General features: G+C 64.3%; 1 protein-coding gene across 3 annotated transcripts in view; it reads right to left on the bottom strand.

Annotated features, from left to right (window-relative positions):
* Nucleotides 1-345: 345 nt before the first annotated feature.
* PITPNM2 (phosphatidylinositol transfer protein membrane associated 2) overlaps nt 346-16,420 on the bottom strand; it is a 147,461-nt gene continuing 131,386 nt past the window's right edge. For all 3 annotated transcript variants that reach the window (XM_081253151.1, XM_081253153.1, XM_081253152.1), the window contains 15 exons: nt 13,359-13,606; nt 12,737-12,926; nt 12,479-12,598; nt 11,699-11,904; nt 10,995-11,173; nt 9,432-9,602; nt 7,472-7,636; nt 5,650-5,798; nt 5,185-5,301; nt 4,744-4,860; nt 4,473-4,621; nt 4,230-4,379; nt 3,663-3,846; nt 3,456-3,584; nt 346-3,356 (listed from right to left, as the gene is read on the bottom strand). In XM_081253151.1, coding sequence (XP_081109277.1) covers nt 3,033-3,356; nt 3,456-3,584; nt 3,663-3,846; nt 4,230-4,379; nt 4,473-4,621; nt 4,744-4,860; nt 5,185-5,301; nt 5,650-5,798; nt 7,472-7,636; nt 9,432-9,602; nt 10,995-11,173; nt 11,699-11,904; nt 12,479-12,598; nt 12,737-12,926; nt 13,359-13,606 — 2,598 coding nt within the window. In that variant the 3' untranslated portion in view covers nt 346-3,032. The remainder of the gene's footprint in view (nt 3,357-3,455; nt 3,585-3,662; nt 3,847-4,229; nt 4,380-4,472; nt 4,622-4,743; nt 4,861-5,184; nt 5,302-5,649; nt 5,799-7,471; nt 7,637-9,431; nt 9,603-10,994; nt 11,174-11,698; nt 11,905-12,478; nt 12,599-12,736; nt 12,927-13,358; nt 13,607-16,420) is intronic.

Genomic DNA, 16,420 nt, shown 5'->3' with positions numbered 1-16,420 from the left:
TTATGCCACAGACGACTGCAGTTGAGGATCCTGGCGGCCCGGGAGGAATCCTGGCCCAGTTTACTGGCTGTGTCCTCTGGGAAGCAGAGGCTGACAGTACCCACCTCCCTGACTGGGTTGCTATGAGGACCAACTGAGTTCATGCCTGGGAAAGGGCTGGGAGGGGCCAGGAGGGGGCCCAGCATAGGTAAGACCCCCATGAGTGCACTGCTATTACCGTGAGCGTAGCTGACACCGTGTACTGGGAAGGACAGCCTCTCCCCTCACAGGACAGGCTGGGCCCCCATCCCGGCCCCATCCCCCCCAGGGCTCTGGTTGCCGGCGCAGTACTGAGACCCAGAAGGAAGCCTTCCTGCTTCTTTAATTGGTGTAACAGACGACGACACAGTACACAGAGCACACTCAGGCCTGATGGAGCAGGGACAGCAAGGGCGGGCGAGGGCAAGTCAGGGCACCACTCACATTCGGTCCAGACAGACAGGGGGCCAAGACGTGAAGACTGCGACGTGGCGGGTGGGCGGGCAGGCAGCTCAGACTGAGCTAGGAAGGGGGCGTGGGGTCTCTGCTGAATCCCTCTTTAGAAATCAAAGAGAAGGCAGGTGGGGGGATCTGGGGGGGGGCGGGCTGAGGCTCAGTCCTGGGGGCTTGGGGGTGGGAGTGGGACTAAGGCTTCTACTCTAACAGGCCTGGGGTGGGGTGGCAGGCAGCAAGGCCTGCTTCACCCTTTGGTTACGACTGGTCGGGCCTGAGCCCTGCAGCTCAGCACCCAATGCTGTAAACATTTTTGGTATTTTTAAAGGACTCTGTCCTCCCTCTCTTAGTTTCTGAAAAACTGGTGCTTCCTTAAGAGGATAATGTGCCAAAAGGAATCTTCAGGGAGGCCAGGAAGCAGACCTGGATAGAGAAGAGAGACGTCACCAGGGAGGCTGGGCTGCCCACCTCACCATCTATGGCTGAGGGCCGCTGGGAGAGGCCCGGGGACTATTGCTGTTGTCCTTGGCATGGCTGGCGGCTGGGCAGGCAGGCGGGGAGCTCGGAGCCGTGGGGGAGCTGCCCGCTGGGAGAGGCCGAGCCCACTGCCCACCCGGCCTCCCGGGGCCAGGCGGCCTCCCGGCCTTTATTGCAGGCGGGCTGAGACTCTTCCAGGTGCTCCTCCGGATGGCTGCTCACCAGGCGACAGGCGAGATGGGGTGAGGCGGGACCGACAGGAGGCGGCACTGGCCATGGGGCCCCTCGTTGGGGCTGTGATTGTCGGGCCAAGCTATCCCGCTGGGAGCAAGGGGTTAGATATTGCACTTTCACTGCAACAGTTACATTAAAACTTGGTCCATAAAATAATCGCCGCTTTATACATAACGCCTGAAACAACAAAAAGCTACATCTTAAATATGAATAAACCCTGAAGGTCCCATCCCTCCAGACATTTTTCTCTGCACAAAATAAATAGCTTTCACTCTATACAGACCCACTTTTGCAGAACATTTACACGACCCTTTGGCTGTACATATCTACACACGGGAAAATGTTAACATCCGTCTGCGCGCCTCCCTGTCCCAGCCCACGAGGCCCTGAGGCCGTATCCAGGTTGGTAGCAGCTTCGCGCAGAAGGAGCCTGGTCGCTGGACGGCTGGCTGAGGCCCGGCAGGCTCCCCCGTCTCAGAGAAGCTGGAGGAGCAGCAGAGGGGCTGCCGGGGCTGAGGCCACGGCTGAAATTGCGGTCGGTTCCGGGGAGGGAGGTTGACGCTCAGACCCAGCGTGCAGGACAGCGCGGTCCTTACCAGGTGGGAAATGAAGCCGTGGCTGCCTGCCCTGAAGCTAACTAAGCGAGTTGTGGCTTCTTAGATTCGGCATCGAAACGGAATTGGCGTTAAAAAAAAACCTAAGTGGGGTGCCCCACTCACCCCAGAGTAGAAATTCAGTGGAATTAACAGGGGTCAGGCGAGGCAGGGAGCCCACGCCCCGCTGCCTGGGCAGGGGACAGGGCCCTGGGACCCAGAACCGGGCTGGACTCCGTCACAGTGCTGGGCGTTTTCATGTGGAGGGGCTGCGTTTGGTACTGAAAGAGTTAAGAAAAGGAAGCAGCCAAGGATTGCTCATTTAAAAAAAACCTCATAGAAATCAGACTCAAGAAGTAGAAAGGTGTAGAAACGTGGAAGGGGGGGCCGAGGCGCGGGGCCCTGGCTGACGGCCAGCGAGGAGCGGAAGAAGTAGGCCCGGCCGGTCCCGGCCCCGCCGGTCCCGGCCCCGCAGCCCGAGGCGAGGCTTCTCAGGAGCCACCACCTCGGCTGCACCGGCCTGGCGGCCTGGGCTGTGCCTGGGGCTGAGATGATGCCAGGCCCTCGGCTGGACGGGGCTCCCGGTGGGGCAGCCAGAAGGGGTTGAGAGTCCTGGGCTGCCATGGGCCAGGTGGAGCTGTGGAAAGTACCATATGGCCTTTCTCTCCTACTTGTACAAGGATTCTCTGCCCCGGAGCCTCTGTGTGGCGATGGGTCCTGGATCAGCAAACGCTGAATTTTCACGCACGTCAACGGATCTGTAGCCATAGGAGATGGTGATGGGTCTCCACCCTCAAACTTCAGTGCAAAACCAGTGAGGTCGAGCCGTTGAGTAACTCGAGTGAACAAGAAGCAGGCTGTCCCCCGTTGGAGCTGCTACCAAGTGCGAGGGGACTTGGGGGTCGGGGCGAGCTAGTGGATGGGAGGTGCCCAGGCCTGGCCTCAGGATGCTGGGCGGTCAACGCAGGGCAAGCGTCCGGGAGTGCCCTCCCGGCCAGTCCACGCTGGGGGGTCCTGGTCCCTCCGTCATCCTCGGGCTGGTCCTCCTGCCAGCTTCCACGAGACGCTGGAACCCCACAGACCCTAACACGTGAGGCCCGGCTGGAAGGGCTGTGTGGGGCACGGCCCCGTGTCCTCCGGCGGGCCCTGGGACAAGCTGGGCCCCAGCCGACTGTCCGTGCCCAGGCCAGGCCTCCTGGCAGGGCGGGCCGCCCCGGCCTAGCACCATGGAGACCACAGCGCCTTGCTCCCGGAGCCCTACTTGGGGCCCGCAGCTGCCCCCGGCTCGGGCCGGCCGGCCATGGCGCGGCCCCAGCAGCCGGCCGCCACGCTCATGCTACGTTGTCCCCGCTGCTCGCTGTCCGCCTGGCTCTGCGTCCGCTCGTGCCGGTGGCCGGGCCCGCTGGGCTGGGCCGAGATGGTGCGGAGCAGGTGGTTCCGGGAGCGCAGGAAGTCGCCCTGGCCGGGCAGGCCGAAGCTGCCCTTGCGCAGCGCCATGCGGGTGGCCGCGTTGCGGGCCGGCCGCGCCCGGTGGTTGTACTTGAGCTGGGCCAGGTGGGCCGCGTAGCCGTCGGTGATGAACTGCGGGGGCGGGAGGGCAACGCGGAGCCTGGCTGTCAGGGGGCGGGGCTCCCGGGGCTGCCCGCCCACCCGCGCGGCCGCCACGACGCGTCCGCTCACCTGGCACTGCTGCTGCAGCTTCTTGGTGGGCCGGCCCACGATGTAGATCTGCATGGGGGACAGGCTGATGGAGCTGTAGACCGCCACGTCCTTGGTGGAGCCGTAGGCCGCGTGCACGCGCAGGTGCAGCTGTGGGCAAGACGGGCGTGGGCGCGGGCTCGGCCCTGCCGCCCGTCCCCACCCCACTCCCTTCTAGCCGGGACCCACCTCAGAGATGAGCAGCTTCAGGAAGTTGGCCTTGTGCCTCAGCGGGTCGTGCACCAGGCCGTCACAGAAGGACACCACGCCGTGAGGGAAGTTGTGCTGGGCCAGCCAGGCCACCACCCGCTGCTTCTGCATGTCAGGCCGGCCCGTCACATAGATGATGAGGTAGCCCAGGTCCTGCCAGTGCCTGGGGGCGAGGGGCAGGCCTGGGTGTCCCACGGACGCACTGTCCTCCCTCCTGGGCCGCCCAGCCAGTCCCCACGGGGGCCACTCAAGAGCGCCTCTCGGGTCAGGCGCCGACAACAGCAGCAGCAGCCAGACTGCCAGCAGCGCGGTGCTCACGGCCCCCACCCCCGCCCCCTGCAGCAGGTGTAACTGGTCTTGTTAGCAGCAGCCCCGCTCCCCAGGTAAGGGACCTGAGGCATCAACAGCAAGAGGGTACAGCTGGGAAGTGTGACCCAGCTGCGGGGTCCCTGCCCCATGTCCCCGCGCGGGCACCCAGGGCCCTCCGCCGCCTGGCTGTGGAGCTGCCTGCCTCCGAGCCCACCCGCTGCTGCTCGGAGCGCTCACCGCACCACGTCCACGGCCCCGGCCCGCACTTTGGGGTCGCTGCCCATGATGGACACGCTGGCGGCGAAGGAGCCGTCGATGCTGAAGACCACGAACTCCGTGCCCTTGGGCAGCACGGTGATGTAGCTGTCGGCAAACGTGTGGTCTCCCCTGGGAGGGGGCAGCTCATCAGAACCCACCAGGGCTCCTTCCTCCCGCCCCAGATGAGGCTGACCCGGCCGGCTCACTCCTTGGAGCTCATACCTGACCACCATCTTGACGGGGTAGACACCCACGCCCAGGCGGTGGGTCTCAGGGATGGTGTAGGAGACGCGCCCGCTGCTGTTGGTCACCAGCGTGTCCAGGTACAGCCACTCACCCGAGGGCGGCTGCATCATGATGTGCACATCCACCTGGAGCCGGGAGGGCTGGTCACGGCTGGGCCGCGCCCTTGGCCTCCCCACCCCCACTTCCCACCCCCCAGCCAGAGGGAGGCGAGGTGGGGGGGGCCCCCGTGGGCTCCCTGTGTCTTCACCTTCTCCCCGGTCAGGGTGACCATGTCCAGGGGCCCATACATGAACCGGCCTGTCAGGACCTGCGGGCCATCCTCGTTGGCAACAGCGTCATTGATCCGGTGATTGGCCGTCACGTTCTGGGGGGAGGAGGAGCAAAGCTGGGTCAGGGCTGGGGATGGAGGGGCGGCTGGGGCCTCCTGGGCTCAGCTCAAGCTTCCCACGGGCCTGGGGTGTGAGTACGGGTGCAAAGCCCGATGACCCAGCTCAGCCACTGAGATTCGTGGCCTTGGCGCTGGTCCCCGTCTGTAAATGGGGTAACAGCTCCAGCCCCAAACTGTGAGGATTAAGTAAGACAGCACACTTCTCTGTGACTCAGTTTCCTCATCTGTAAAATGGGGTCTTCTCGCAAGGATTCAATAGGACGACAGCTGTGGGGCCTGGGCCCTCAGAGGACCCCTCACCCGCAGCTTCACGTGGGTCCTCTTGCGCTGCCACTTCTCTCTCGGCTTTGACGGGGTGAACACCGAGACCTCCTTGCCGTCCAGTTCCAAGATGCTGGAGTTGTCGTGCCTCATGACCTGGGAGGGGACACAGAGGGAGGCCATGGGGCAGGCTCAAGCCTGGGGCTTCCTGTTCTAGAGGGGAGAGGCCAGCGGCCCTAGGGGCCACGCTACCCATGGGAGGCTTTGGCGGGGGGCACTATTTAACCCCACTGCAGTCTGCTCTCTGGCCCGTGAATGTGCACATTCATTCACCCCATCTCAACATCCCCACGGCTTCCTCCATCCTGCTGGCTGTGGCGTCTGCTGGGGCCAGAAAGTGGGGCTCCCCACCGTCCTCATCTATGAAATGGGGCCACCTCAGCAGCGGTGTCAGTCGGGCCTCCTGAGAGGTGCAGGTGTGCCCGGCAGGGGGACCCTGGGTACCTGTCTCAGCAGGAAGGAGACCACATCCGTGGACTCCCAGTAGCTGGCGTGGAAGAGGTGGGGCAGGGCCACGGTGGGGAAGGCCGTCAGGGCGTCGGGGCAGTACAGGGCGTAGTCGATCCGCTTCTGACCCCACCACTTCGCCGCAACTGCCAAGAGAAGGGGCTGTGACTGGGCTGGGCCCCAGGGGCTCACCTGGCCCCTCAGGCCGGGCTCAGCCCAAAGGCAAGACCCCCTGACCAGAGACAAGGGCTGCAACCAAAGCAAGTCTCCTTCTCCCAGACTTGGCGACAGGGGAGCAGCAAGCAGCCAGGGCGCCCGAGGAGGGGGAGGTGGGAGACTGCGGCTCAGCCGGGAGGATGTGGAGTTACAGGGTGAGGGGACAAGCCCAGTCCCGAGGCAGGACTCCCTGTCCCTGGTCCTGTCGACCCCCTGCCTTGAGCCTTATCACTGCCCTCTCCAGGCTTCTCCTGGACCCCTTGTCTGCCCCCACAGGCCTCAAGGCTGTGAAAGGTTTTGCAGAGATGGAGTCACGATTCCTGGGCCCCAAGGCAAGGCCCGCTGTCCTCAGCACCTGGCAGGCAGGGTGTGAAGTGAGGGCCTCCAGTCTATGGAGCCTGTGTGTGAAGCCGGCTCCCTCTCTGGGCTGGGGGACCGCCCCAGGTTTGCAAAAGCCTCCCCGGTGGCTGCACGCAGGAGGTGCACCTGGTTAGGCTCGGGGTGGCCCTCCTCTCCGCCTGCAGCCTGCCTGATGGGCAACCCCCAGTCCTCACCCAGCCTCCATCTAGCTGCCCCCCCCCCCGCCTCTCCTGCTTCCTGCCTGGAAGTCTGGGTGCTCCCAGACCAAGCTGCCAGCTCCCCGCTAGGCCTCAGCGGGGCCCGGGGGTGAGGCGTGCCTGGAAACAGAGCGTGACCCCTGTTAGAGGAGGCGGACGTGTGTGCCCGGAGGGCCCGTGATGGCCGGGACCTTCTCTGATGTCCAAGTGGGGAGGCGGGGGCCCTCCGCAGGCTGGGGCTCGCCTGCTGGCCCGGGGCGGTGGGCGGTAGCAGGGGAGGGCAAGCAGGGACGGGCACCTGACGCTGGGGCTGGGGCTGAGCAGCACACAGGCTCAGCCCTGCTGGGGCCACCACTGCCCCCGCGGGCCAGGAGGACACCCACGCCGGCCTTAGCCCCAGAGCTCTGCTCTGACAGGCAGCCTGGGAGCCAGTCACGTGGCAGGGGGCCGCTGGCCCCGGGGGAGTGGGGGCGGGGGTGACCCGGGCTCCGCTTCCAGCTGCTGAGAAGCTTCTGAGATGGGCAGGAGCGAAGGAGGCCGTGGGTGACCCTGCCCCCTGGGGCGGCAGGAGGGGCTGGCACAGGAGACCTCGCCTCCCTGGCTCCCCTCGGCCACCGCTGCAGCTTCTCCAGAAATGGGCCCCCCAGCTTTCTCCTTCTAGGAGCACCTGCCCCCCTGGGGCTAGGACCCCTCCTCCCAGACCCCCCCCGCCAGCTGAGCACCACCCATCTCCCACCACCTGCACCTGCCCCCCCACACCCTGCCCCAGGGCCACCCCTTTCAACGTTCCTTCCTTCCAGACTCCTCTATGCACACGGGGGCTGGATCACTCTTCGCTGCGGGGGCCGTCCTGGGCACCGTACGGTGTTGAGCAGTACACCTGGTCTCCACCCACTGGATGCCAGTGGCGCCCACCCCCGTTGCCTCCAGACGCTGCAAACTGTCCTCTGGGGGACGGGCACAGTGGCCGCCATTGAGACTGGCTGCGACAGGTCACAGCCCCCTTGCTGTGACGGGGAGGGCAGGCCCGGCACTGCTGCACTCACTCTGGGCAATGCTGGACGCCGTGTAGCTCTCAGCCATGCCCGACACCTGGCTGGCGATGCTGATCTCGCTGGCCCGGCGGAAACCTCGGGCGGTGGGGGCTGTGCCGGGCGAGGAGGGGGCCGCGTGCTCTTGGAAGACCGCGTTGTGGGCCTGGAGTGCGTCTGCTGCAGGCGGACAGGGACCAGAGGCCGCGGGTAAGGAGGCCTCGCCCAGCCCGGCCCTCCAGCCCCCGAGCAGTGGTGGGGGGCGTCCAGCATGTGCCGGGGCTGGGGCGGCTGGAGCGGCCACTGTGCCAGGCAAGGCCGACACGTCCAGCTGCAGAGGAGCAGGGGCATCTGAGCACAGCTGGCAGAGAGGGTGGGCCCAAGCGTGCCAGGGCCTGCCTGCTCAGGGCCCAGAGCTGAGGCAGAGAGAAGGCAGCGCTGGGGCCGGGGTGGACAGACGGACCAATACAGACACAGTGGGCAGGGAGGCCAGGCGGCCGGGCTCATGCCCCATGCCGGCCACCCTTCCAGTTGAGCCTTCTTGGCCTCTGGGGCTCGGCCTGGCTTGGCCTGACCCACAGCCCGCGGCAGCTGGGTTTGGGGGCGCTAACAACAGGGGCCTGGGGCAGCTTCCCAGGGCTGCCCAGCGCTGAGGACTGAGAATGAGGCAACACCCCGGCACATCCCTCACACATGGGTCACGTCGAGCCAGCCCCGAATGGGCATCTGGGGACACAGGCAGGTGCTGAGGGCTTGAGCCAGGCTCACCTGGGTCCAGCCTGAGAACGGGGCTCGGCTACAGGACCCACATCTAGACGGGGTGCAGGAGATGCCTGGACCTCCTCAGGGAGAGGGAGTGGGGCCCTGAGAATCCAACCCCTCGCCAGGACCGAAGTCTTCTCCTGGGGGTTAGGTGGGTCCCAGCGGGCTCGAGGCCTCACCCCAACTCCTGCTGCTAGCCTCACAGACGGGGGAGAGGACCCTCAGACTGACCCCTGTGCTGGGTGACCCTGAGACAGCTGCTCCCCTCTCTGGGCTCCTGCGCCTCCTCTGCTTGGGGTCCCCTCCCTGCTCAGCCCAGTGTCCAGAGAGGGGGCACCAGGTCTGCTCCCGGGGCCTGTCCTGCCCGGTCTCTGCTCCTTGCCACCACAGTTCCACAAATTCCGGGTGGCCAAGGAGGGCACGGGGGTCCCTGAGGACCAGCGGTCAGCCGGTGAAGCAGATGCCACCACGAGCAAGGGGGTTACACACACTAGCAGAGCTCGGGCTGGGGTGGGGCCCGTCTTGCCAGGTGAGTGCGGGAACGGGGATACTGGTCTCCAGGAAGCCATCCCTGTGAGGGAGGGGGACCAGGGGGCCGCCCTCCAGGACCAGCTGGGGGTTTCTCTGCACGGTCTGGACTGGAGGCGTATGGGGAGAGAAGAGGGGACCCAAGAACAGACACTTGTGTGCACGTGACACAGACACGCGCTGCTCAAGAGCCAGGACATGACAGGACTAGGACACTGGGGCAGGTGGGACGGGCCGTTCCCGGGGGGTGAGAGTGGGCCACGGGCAGCCCTCTCTCATGCTCCTGCACCCCAGCTTCAGGCTAGGTGACCTGGAGGCTCCGGAGCTGCCTGCCATGGGGGTCCCTTCACAGGGCAGGACAATGCCCGGGACTCAGCCAGGGGCCCTCAGGTCCTCAGCTCTGCCTTGGCGGGGCGGTGGGGCGGGGAGCAAGGTCCCTAGCTCTGTGTGTGGGGGGGGGGGGAGGGGGAGGGGGGGAGGTCCTGGCCTGTGAGGCTGTCTTCCTCCTACCTCCCTGGGGTGGGTGGGGCTAATGCACCCGCACCTACACCAGGTGTCCCGCTTCCAAGGTGTTCAGGGCAGGCTGCCGCTCCCCGCACGGCAGGGCCAGCCCCGGCCTGGGGCACCCAAGGAGAGGGGACAGGTCCCGCCCTCCCCCAGGGCCCGGGGCCCATGGGGCTCTCACCCAGCAGCGTCGAGCAGCCGTCCCCCAGCGGGTAGCGCTGGTAGCGGGGGATGCTGAGAGGCGGCAGGGCGTGGAATCGCCGCTCCAGCAGCGGCTCCAGGCGCGAGGCCGACGGGTCGGCGGGGTGGAAGAGGTTGTAGACTTGCTGGCAGGCGGGCCGCAGCTGGAACACTGGGGGGCGGAGGGCGGGGCGAGTCGCAGAGCCTGGAGCTAGCCCCGCCCTCAGGAGGCGGGGCCTAGAGCAGGCTGGGATTGGGTGCAGCGCGACGGCACGGGGTTGGGGATACAGAGAAACCCGAAAGTGTGTCTCCATCAACTTTGGGATTCTGTTTGGGCCACTGTCCCTTTATTAACCAAATTTGTTTTAATTGAAAAAGTTATAATGACGGTAGTTAAAAAATTTCTTTTTAAGTACAGAAATATATATGATAAAAGACATATAACGGAGGGTTCCCTTTCTCCCCAGAGACCCGGGGCTGGCGCCCCACCTGCAACTTTTGGGAGCCTCACGCGCACGCGCGGCCCAAGCCGGGTGGAGCCATCCTCCGCTATTAGAAATGCCTCTAGGCTGTGCGATGGGGCTGTGCTTTCGAACATCTCATAGTTGATGGGAAGGTCGCGTGAATGTCATTATAAACGACATTATAAACTATCAGTAACATATATCTCACTTTAAAAAATACATACAAATAGGAACATAATCTATGCTTTTTGAACATAATCTATGCTTTTTTCTCATTTAACACAATAAATGGGAGTCTTTCGTATCAGCACTCTAGTTCCGCCCCATTCTTTTTAACTGCGGCGGGGTATTCCATTGTATGGCTGTGCCGCAATTGATTTAACCAGCTCGCATCCCGTGTAGGTTGGTTCTGGTCTTTCACCATTACAGATGACGTTGCCCTAACGTTAGTGTCTCTGAGTCTGAGCACTCATCCCGAAGCCACTGTTTACTTGCTCTTGGGCAAGTGTCTACGCCTGCCTCTCTGAGCCTCAGTTTCCCGCTGGGGCCCCTGCACAGCTCCTGTAGGATGGCAGGTCTCCCTGGACCGCACTCGTTGATCCCGGGGTCACTGGGCAGGAACTGCTGCTCTGATGGCTGCTTAGCCCACAGGTTCCGTCTCCCTGTGTGTGTAGCCATGAGGAGGAACCTGGAGCAGCGTGGCTGTGGTCCCTCTGGGGCTGGGAGGCCACCCGATCGAGGAGACTTTGGGGGTGCCTGGCTTCACATCTCTTCCTTATGGGAAGACCTTGGGCCTGGGAGACTGGGTCTGGCCCCATCTGATCCTGGGGCAGCCCCTTCCATCTCTGGACCTCAGCTCCCAGAGGTGCCTTGGAGATTAAACGAAACAGCATGCTGGGAAATGGGGCCAGGGACTGAGCTGCTGAAGCTGGAGCAAAGGAGAGCAATGGGCCCTTGGTGCGGGGTGCAGAAAAGAGGAGGAAGGGGTCTGGGATGTGGCCATGGCCTCATGACAGGGGTCCACTGAGACCCTCTGCCCAGCTCATGCCCGCCCCCCGCCCCCCCACCCCACCTCACTCCTCGCCTGCAGGGACTCTCACCATCCAGGGAGGGGATGACGGTCTTCCTCAAGGCCAGGACCAGCCCCAGCGGGCACCCGAAGAGGAAGAGGTCAGCGATCTCAAAGTCGAACTTGCCCACGGCCCCTGCGCCGTCCAGCATGGTGGAGCTGCTTGAGCGGCGGGAGCTGGGCTCATTCCTCAGCACGCTGGCGTGGAGGCTGCAGATGCGGGGGGACGACTCAGGTCACACCACGGCCCTTCTCGGGGCTGGCCTGTCCTTAGCCTCCTGAAAGAGGCTCCTCAGGGGTCATCAGGCCCAAACGAGGCTTGGCCCCTGTGTGGTCCTGTGAGTGCAGCTGTCCAGCACCTGCTGGGACACCTCGGTGACAGCAGGTCCCAACCTCTCTAGGGAGCCCCCTGCCTTTGGGACAGCCCTGACCGGGATCACGCCGCCCCTGGTCAGTTCTGCTGCCTGATTCTGCCATCCCCACACTTCCAGCCCTGGTCAATCTGTTCCGACTCAAGAGGACCCAAGGCATGTACAAGACCACAGCCATACCCAACAAGCACCTTCTTCTGGCTGAAGAGCCGTGGCCCAGTCTGGGAATCCCAGGACAAGGCCCGGGGGACCTCCAGCACCCTCATGTTGGCCATCGGCACGATCTGATCCATGTCCTCACTTCTGAGCCGTCCCTCTGTCTTAGAGTCCCCGTCCTCACCTGGCGGTGGGCCTCACTACCCACCTGGACAGGAAGGCCTGGTGCTGCTGGATGGTGTCCAGCTCGTAGGTGGACGAGTCACTCCTCTTGCGGGGCAGCTGCTGTTTGGGGTCCTCAGCGCCGTTGCTTCGGGGGATGTCGATGTTGCTGCGGCTCAGGTGCCGGCTGCTCTCCAGGTTGCTGCCATGTGCCGCATTGACCGTCGTGCCCGGGGACAGCAGGTCAGTGTCCTGGAACGGCCCCATGCAGGCTCACTGCCCAGTGGCCACCGGCCTGGCCCCCTCTTCAGTGTCCTGGAAGCCGTGTCTGCCCTCCTGACTCCAGGCCCACTGGCCACTGCTCAGCAGCCTCTCACCCAAGCCAGGGAGGGAAAAGCCCTGTCCCTCTGTGCCCCACGGTACCCACCAGCCTTCACTCCGGGCCTGGACTGCCCATGTGGGCCTTGCTGATCTCCCACTGATCCCGCTGCCTCGCCCGGCCTGCCAGGCCATTTGCTACTCTGCAGCAGAGAGACCTTGGGTCCTCTCTCCTACTGGGAAGCTCAGAGGATCCACCCCCCAGGACCAGAGCCTGCTCCCCAGGGTGCAGACCCTGCTTCACCGCCCGCTGAAGCTGCCGTGCTCCTAGGTTGAGCCGCGGCGCAGCTGTTCACCTGTCCCACGCGTCCACCCCCTGCCTTTGGGCACCTGCATTAGCAACCTCTGCCCTTCCCTTTTTCTGCAGGCCTCTGGGATGTTTGGAGCCAGAGGGTGACAGTCCTCAACCTGGAGGTCCCCTGCTCCGGGGGCTGGGGGAAGCTAGTACCTGCACACTGGCCACACTGCCCCGGCGGCTGCTGCTCTGACTCTCAGACACCGTCTGGTTGCTGCAGCATAAGGCATCGAACGCCAGGATGCCCCCGACGCAGTCCCCGATCAGGCAGACCTGGAGGGGGAGAGGCTCAGGGGCCTGAGAGCCCACCCTGCTTGCTGGAGGGCCGGCTGGGGAGAGCCCTGGCCTGGAGGACCAGGCCAGCCCACCCTGCAGGGTTTCTGTCTTCCCTTCCCCCACCCCACAACTCACCTGCCCGTTGAAGGTCACGCCCTCCTGGGACTTGATGAAGTCCCCGTAGGCGAGGTTGGCCCGCTGAATCACCGTGGCAACGGCCTCCTGGTAGTGGGGCGAAGAGGTTGCCAGCAGGGGCAGGGCGGCCAAGGGGATGTGGTCCTGGCTGCTGGACAGACAGCCTTCGTCGTGGCTGTAGGGGCTGAGGCTGGGGGCGGGAGACCGGTCAGGAGAGAGCAGGTGGCCTCAGCTCAGCCCCGTGGGCCCCTCTTCTCTGACCTGAGCATCAGAGCAGGAGCTGCCTGACACCCTGAGAGCCTCAGCCCTGACTTGGCAAACTTCGTGGGGATGCTTCCAGGCCAGGCATGGGGAACAGGGCCGGGGAGTAAGGCCAGTATGTCAGAGGCAGGTCAGCATCCCCACATTACAGATGTAGAAACTGAGGCTCAGCTCTGGGCCCCCGCCCCTCCAGGACTCTAGGCTCAGCCATCTGCATAGGTTTTGCCGCCTCCTGGCAGAATAGGCTAGATGGCGGGTTTGGATGTCGGCACTGTGGTCCCAGTACTGCGGCTGGGTGGGGGGGGTTCTCCTGACCCTCAGGGCCGGGGAGGGGCAGGGGCCAGCGAGCCTGGGCACTCACTCGGAGACGAGGGCGAAGGCAGCGGAGCAGACGGGCGGGCAGGGCACCAGGCGGATGGCCAGGTGGCCCAGGGCGCTGGGGTAGTGCACGCGCATGACGGTGTCGAACACGGTGGCGATGGTGTTGGTGTCGCCCTGCTTGGAGCCGGGGTCCCCGGCGCCCGTGTCCAGGATGGTGCCTCCGTGCAGCAGCAGCAGCAGCACGTGGATCTTGGAGGGTGGCACGGCCAGCGGCGGGCTGACCTCGTCCTGTGCGGGGGGTGGGTGTGGGTGGGGGGGGTGAACTCCCTGGGGACTCGGCTCCTGGCCGAAGCTTCTGTCCTGCTGGGGGGACGCGTGTGGCGGCCCAGTCACTCCCTCTGAGACCCCGTCTCAGTTCCTCTGTTCCAGGGCCTGGGGCCCCTCCCCCGGGGAGGCCCAGCTGCTTCTTCCCCGCCCCTCTGTGTTCAGCCCTGCTCCCTGCAGGCCTCACCGGGGCACAGAGGACACGGAGGGAGGGTCTCTTCCTTCCGAAGCATGACTCCACCTCCCATCTGCGGGCCCAGGCAGGGGCTTCTGGGCTTCCAGCCTTGGGGGGCAGGCAGAGGCGCAGCCCCGTGCGGGCCTTTGGGGCCTGCCTGCCCTCCGTGTGTCTGCGTCCAGACGTCGGTCTGTCACAGGCTCTCTCTCTTTTTTTAATAAATTTATCTTATTTTATTTATTTATTTTTGGCTGCGCTGGGTCTTCGGTGCCGTGCGCAGGTTTTTCTCTGGTTGCCGCAAGCGGGGGCTACGCACGCACGCTTCGTTGCTCCACGGCATGTGGGATCTTCCCCGACCAGGGCTCGAACCCGTGTCCCCTGCATTGGCAGGTGGATTCTTAACCACTGCGCCACCAGGGAAGCCCTCACAGGCTCTCTTAAGAGGGGCTGGGGGGGACTTCCCTGGCGGTCCAGTGGTTGAGAATCCGCCTTCCAATGCAGGGGATGCAGGCTCGATCCCTGGTTGGGGAACTAAGATCCCACATGCTGCGGGGCAACTAAGCCCGCGCCACAACTAGAGAGAAGCCTGTGCACCGCACCGAAGACCCAATGTAGCCAAAAAACAAAAAACAAACCAAAACAAAAAAATTCTGAGGCAAGCAATTAAGGAAAAAAAAAAGAAAAAGAGGGGCGGCGGGGCTCAGGGATTCGGATTCAGCTTGGCCGCTCAGCCAGCAGCTCTGAGTTCTGCCTCCATCTACGTGGGCCCTCCCCCGCTGCCCCAGGCCCATGGCCCCCAGGCCCTGCCATTCCCAGACTCTAAGACCAAGGTCCTCAAGAGCAGAGGGCAGAACCCCAGCATCTTAGAGTGGGGAGGGCCACGCAGGTGTGTCTATCTGGACCCCCCTCATCTGTGAGGAGTCATGCCCCCACTTCTTGCTGGTCAGAAGTCCAAGTGAGACTTGCACACATCCACCATGGGAATGGAACTGGTCTATCTAGAGACGAGGTGGCCCAGAGAGCACAAGGGGCTTGTCTAATATCACACAGCGCGTCAGTACCAAGCTGGACTGGAACCCAGAGCTCCTGCCACCAGCTCAGTGCCCTTCTGCCACCCTAGGCTGTAGCCCCATCCCCAGGGGCCTCTCCCCATCCCTGGCTTCTGGTGTGGGAGGTACTTGCTGAGTACTTGCCTTGCCCATATTATGTCAGGGGCTGAGGGGGAGGGGAAGGGAGCTGAAGAGAGGGGCGTGTCCCTAAGGAACTCAGGAGCAGAACAAGGGGCTGAAGCCATCTGGAGGGTCCATGAGGGGTCAGCTGGCCCTGAACTGGGCCACCGGGTGGCAGGAGGTGGGGCAGCAGCAGGACCCAAGTGTCACTACAGAGCCCAAGAGCGGGCTGAGCGGTGTGGGCACTGAACCCGGGGACTGGCCAGGCCACCGGCAACGGGTCGGGCTGGGCTGGGCGCCTCTGAGCAGCAGAGGGCTTTGGGCGGGACGAAGGCTGGTGGGTGGTACCGGGCCTGGGGTGGAGGCAAGGCTGGGCTGCCTCAGTCCCCAAGAGGGGGCTGGTCATCGGCCGGTCGTGGGCCACAGGGCCTGGGCAGGAATGAACTCACGGCCCAAGGCAGGGTGTGGTCACTGGCTGCCCAGACCACAGCCCAGGACAGAAGCACCAGATGGTCCCCAAGACTGATCAACATAGCCAGGCGAGAGGCTCATGGAAGGCACGTCTTACAGCACCCTCCCTGTCACCCAGACAGGGCCCCTAGTCACCTGGGACGGGCAGGGCTGGGCGGTGCGGGGCTGAGAGAATCCTGCCTGAGCCTGGATGCTGGGACCCAGCGCTGGAGGCTGGGGACTCTTCAGGGACCCAGGAGGCTGGTCCGAGACACAGCTTTCCTCCCATTCAAACTGCTTTCTACAGGGACACACCCTGCCTGAGACTCGAACCCCAGTGGGAACAGAGCCATTGGGAGGCGGGGCCTGGGAGCCAGCTCTGGAGAGCCAGGGGTCCCCAGCAGTGACTAGGTAAAGCCGTCCTCCTTCCTCGAGGCTGGGAGAAGAGGCCCTGGTTTGGGGACCGTTGCCAGCAAAGGGATCTGACTCTGGATAGCGGTGTCCCAGAACCAGTGCTGGGTCCAAATGCACATCCCCAGGAAGATCCAGAGCCCGAGGCCCCTTCTGCCTGTCCTGGGGGGCCGTCAGTGATGTGTGCGCCGAAGGCAAGGGGGGGCTCCGTTTGCTTTATCGCCATTAACCGGCAATTGGGAATCCACTCCCCTCGTCCCAGTTACCCTGCTAGAAAAGCCCGCTTCGACCTCAGACCTCAAAGAGAACCCCAAGAGGAGGAGGGCGGTGCGGATGCACCCCCTCCCCGGTCCAAACTCCCCATGGGTCCTGAGTCCCCAGAGGTGCCGTCTCCACCTTGGGCAGCTAGAGGCCAGAGCGGTGAGGTGACCTCAGCGTGTGATAGCCCCACTCTGCCCCGGCTCCTGCCCCAGTGCAAACAGCTCTGATGGCCCACAGCTGGAGGAGGAGAAGGGGCGTGAGCTCCGTGCAAAGGACCCCCGAAGTGGACACAAGCGCTGTACCAAGACAGCT

The sequence above is a fragment of the Mesoplodon bidens genome, assembly GCF_964165515.1.
Source record: "Mesoplodon bidens genome assembly, chromosome: 13".
NCBI classification, from domain to species: domain Eukaryota; kingdom Metazoa; phylum Chordata; class Mammalia; order Artiodactyla; family Ziphiidae; genus Mesoplodon; species Mesoplodon bidens.
The sequence above is the reverse complement of the archived record's forward strand: the minus strand, read 5'-3'. Positions and strand labels throughout refer to the sequence as shown.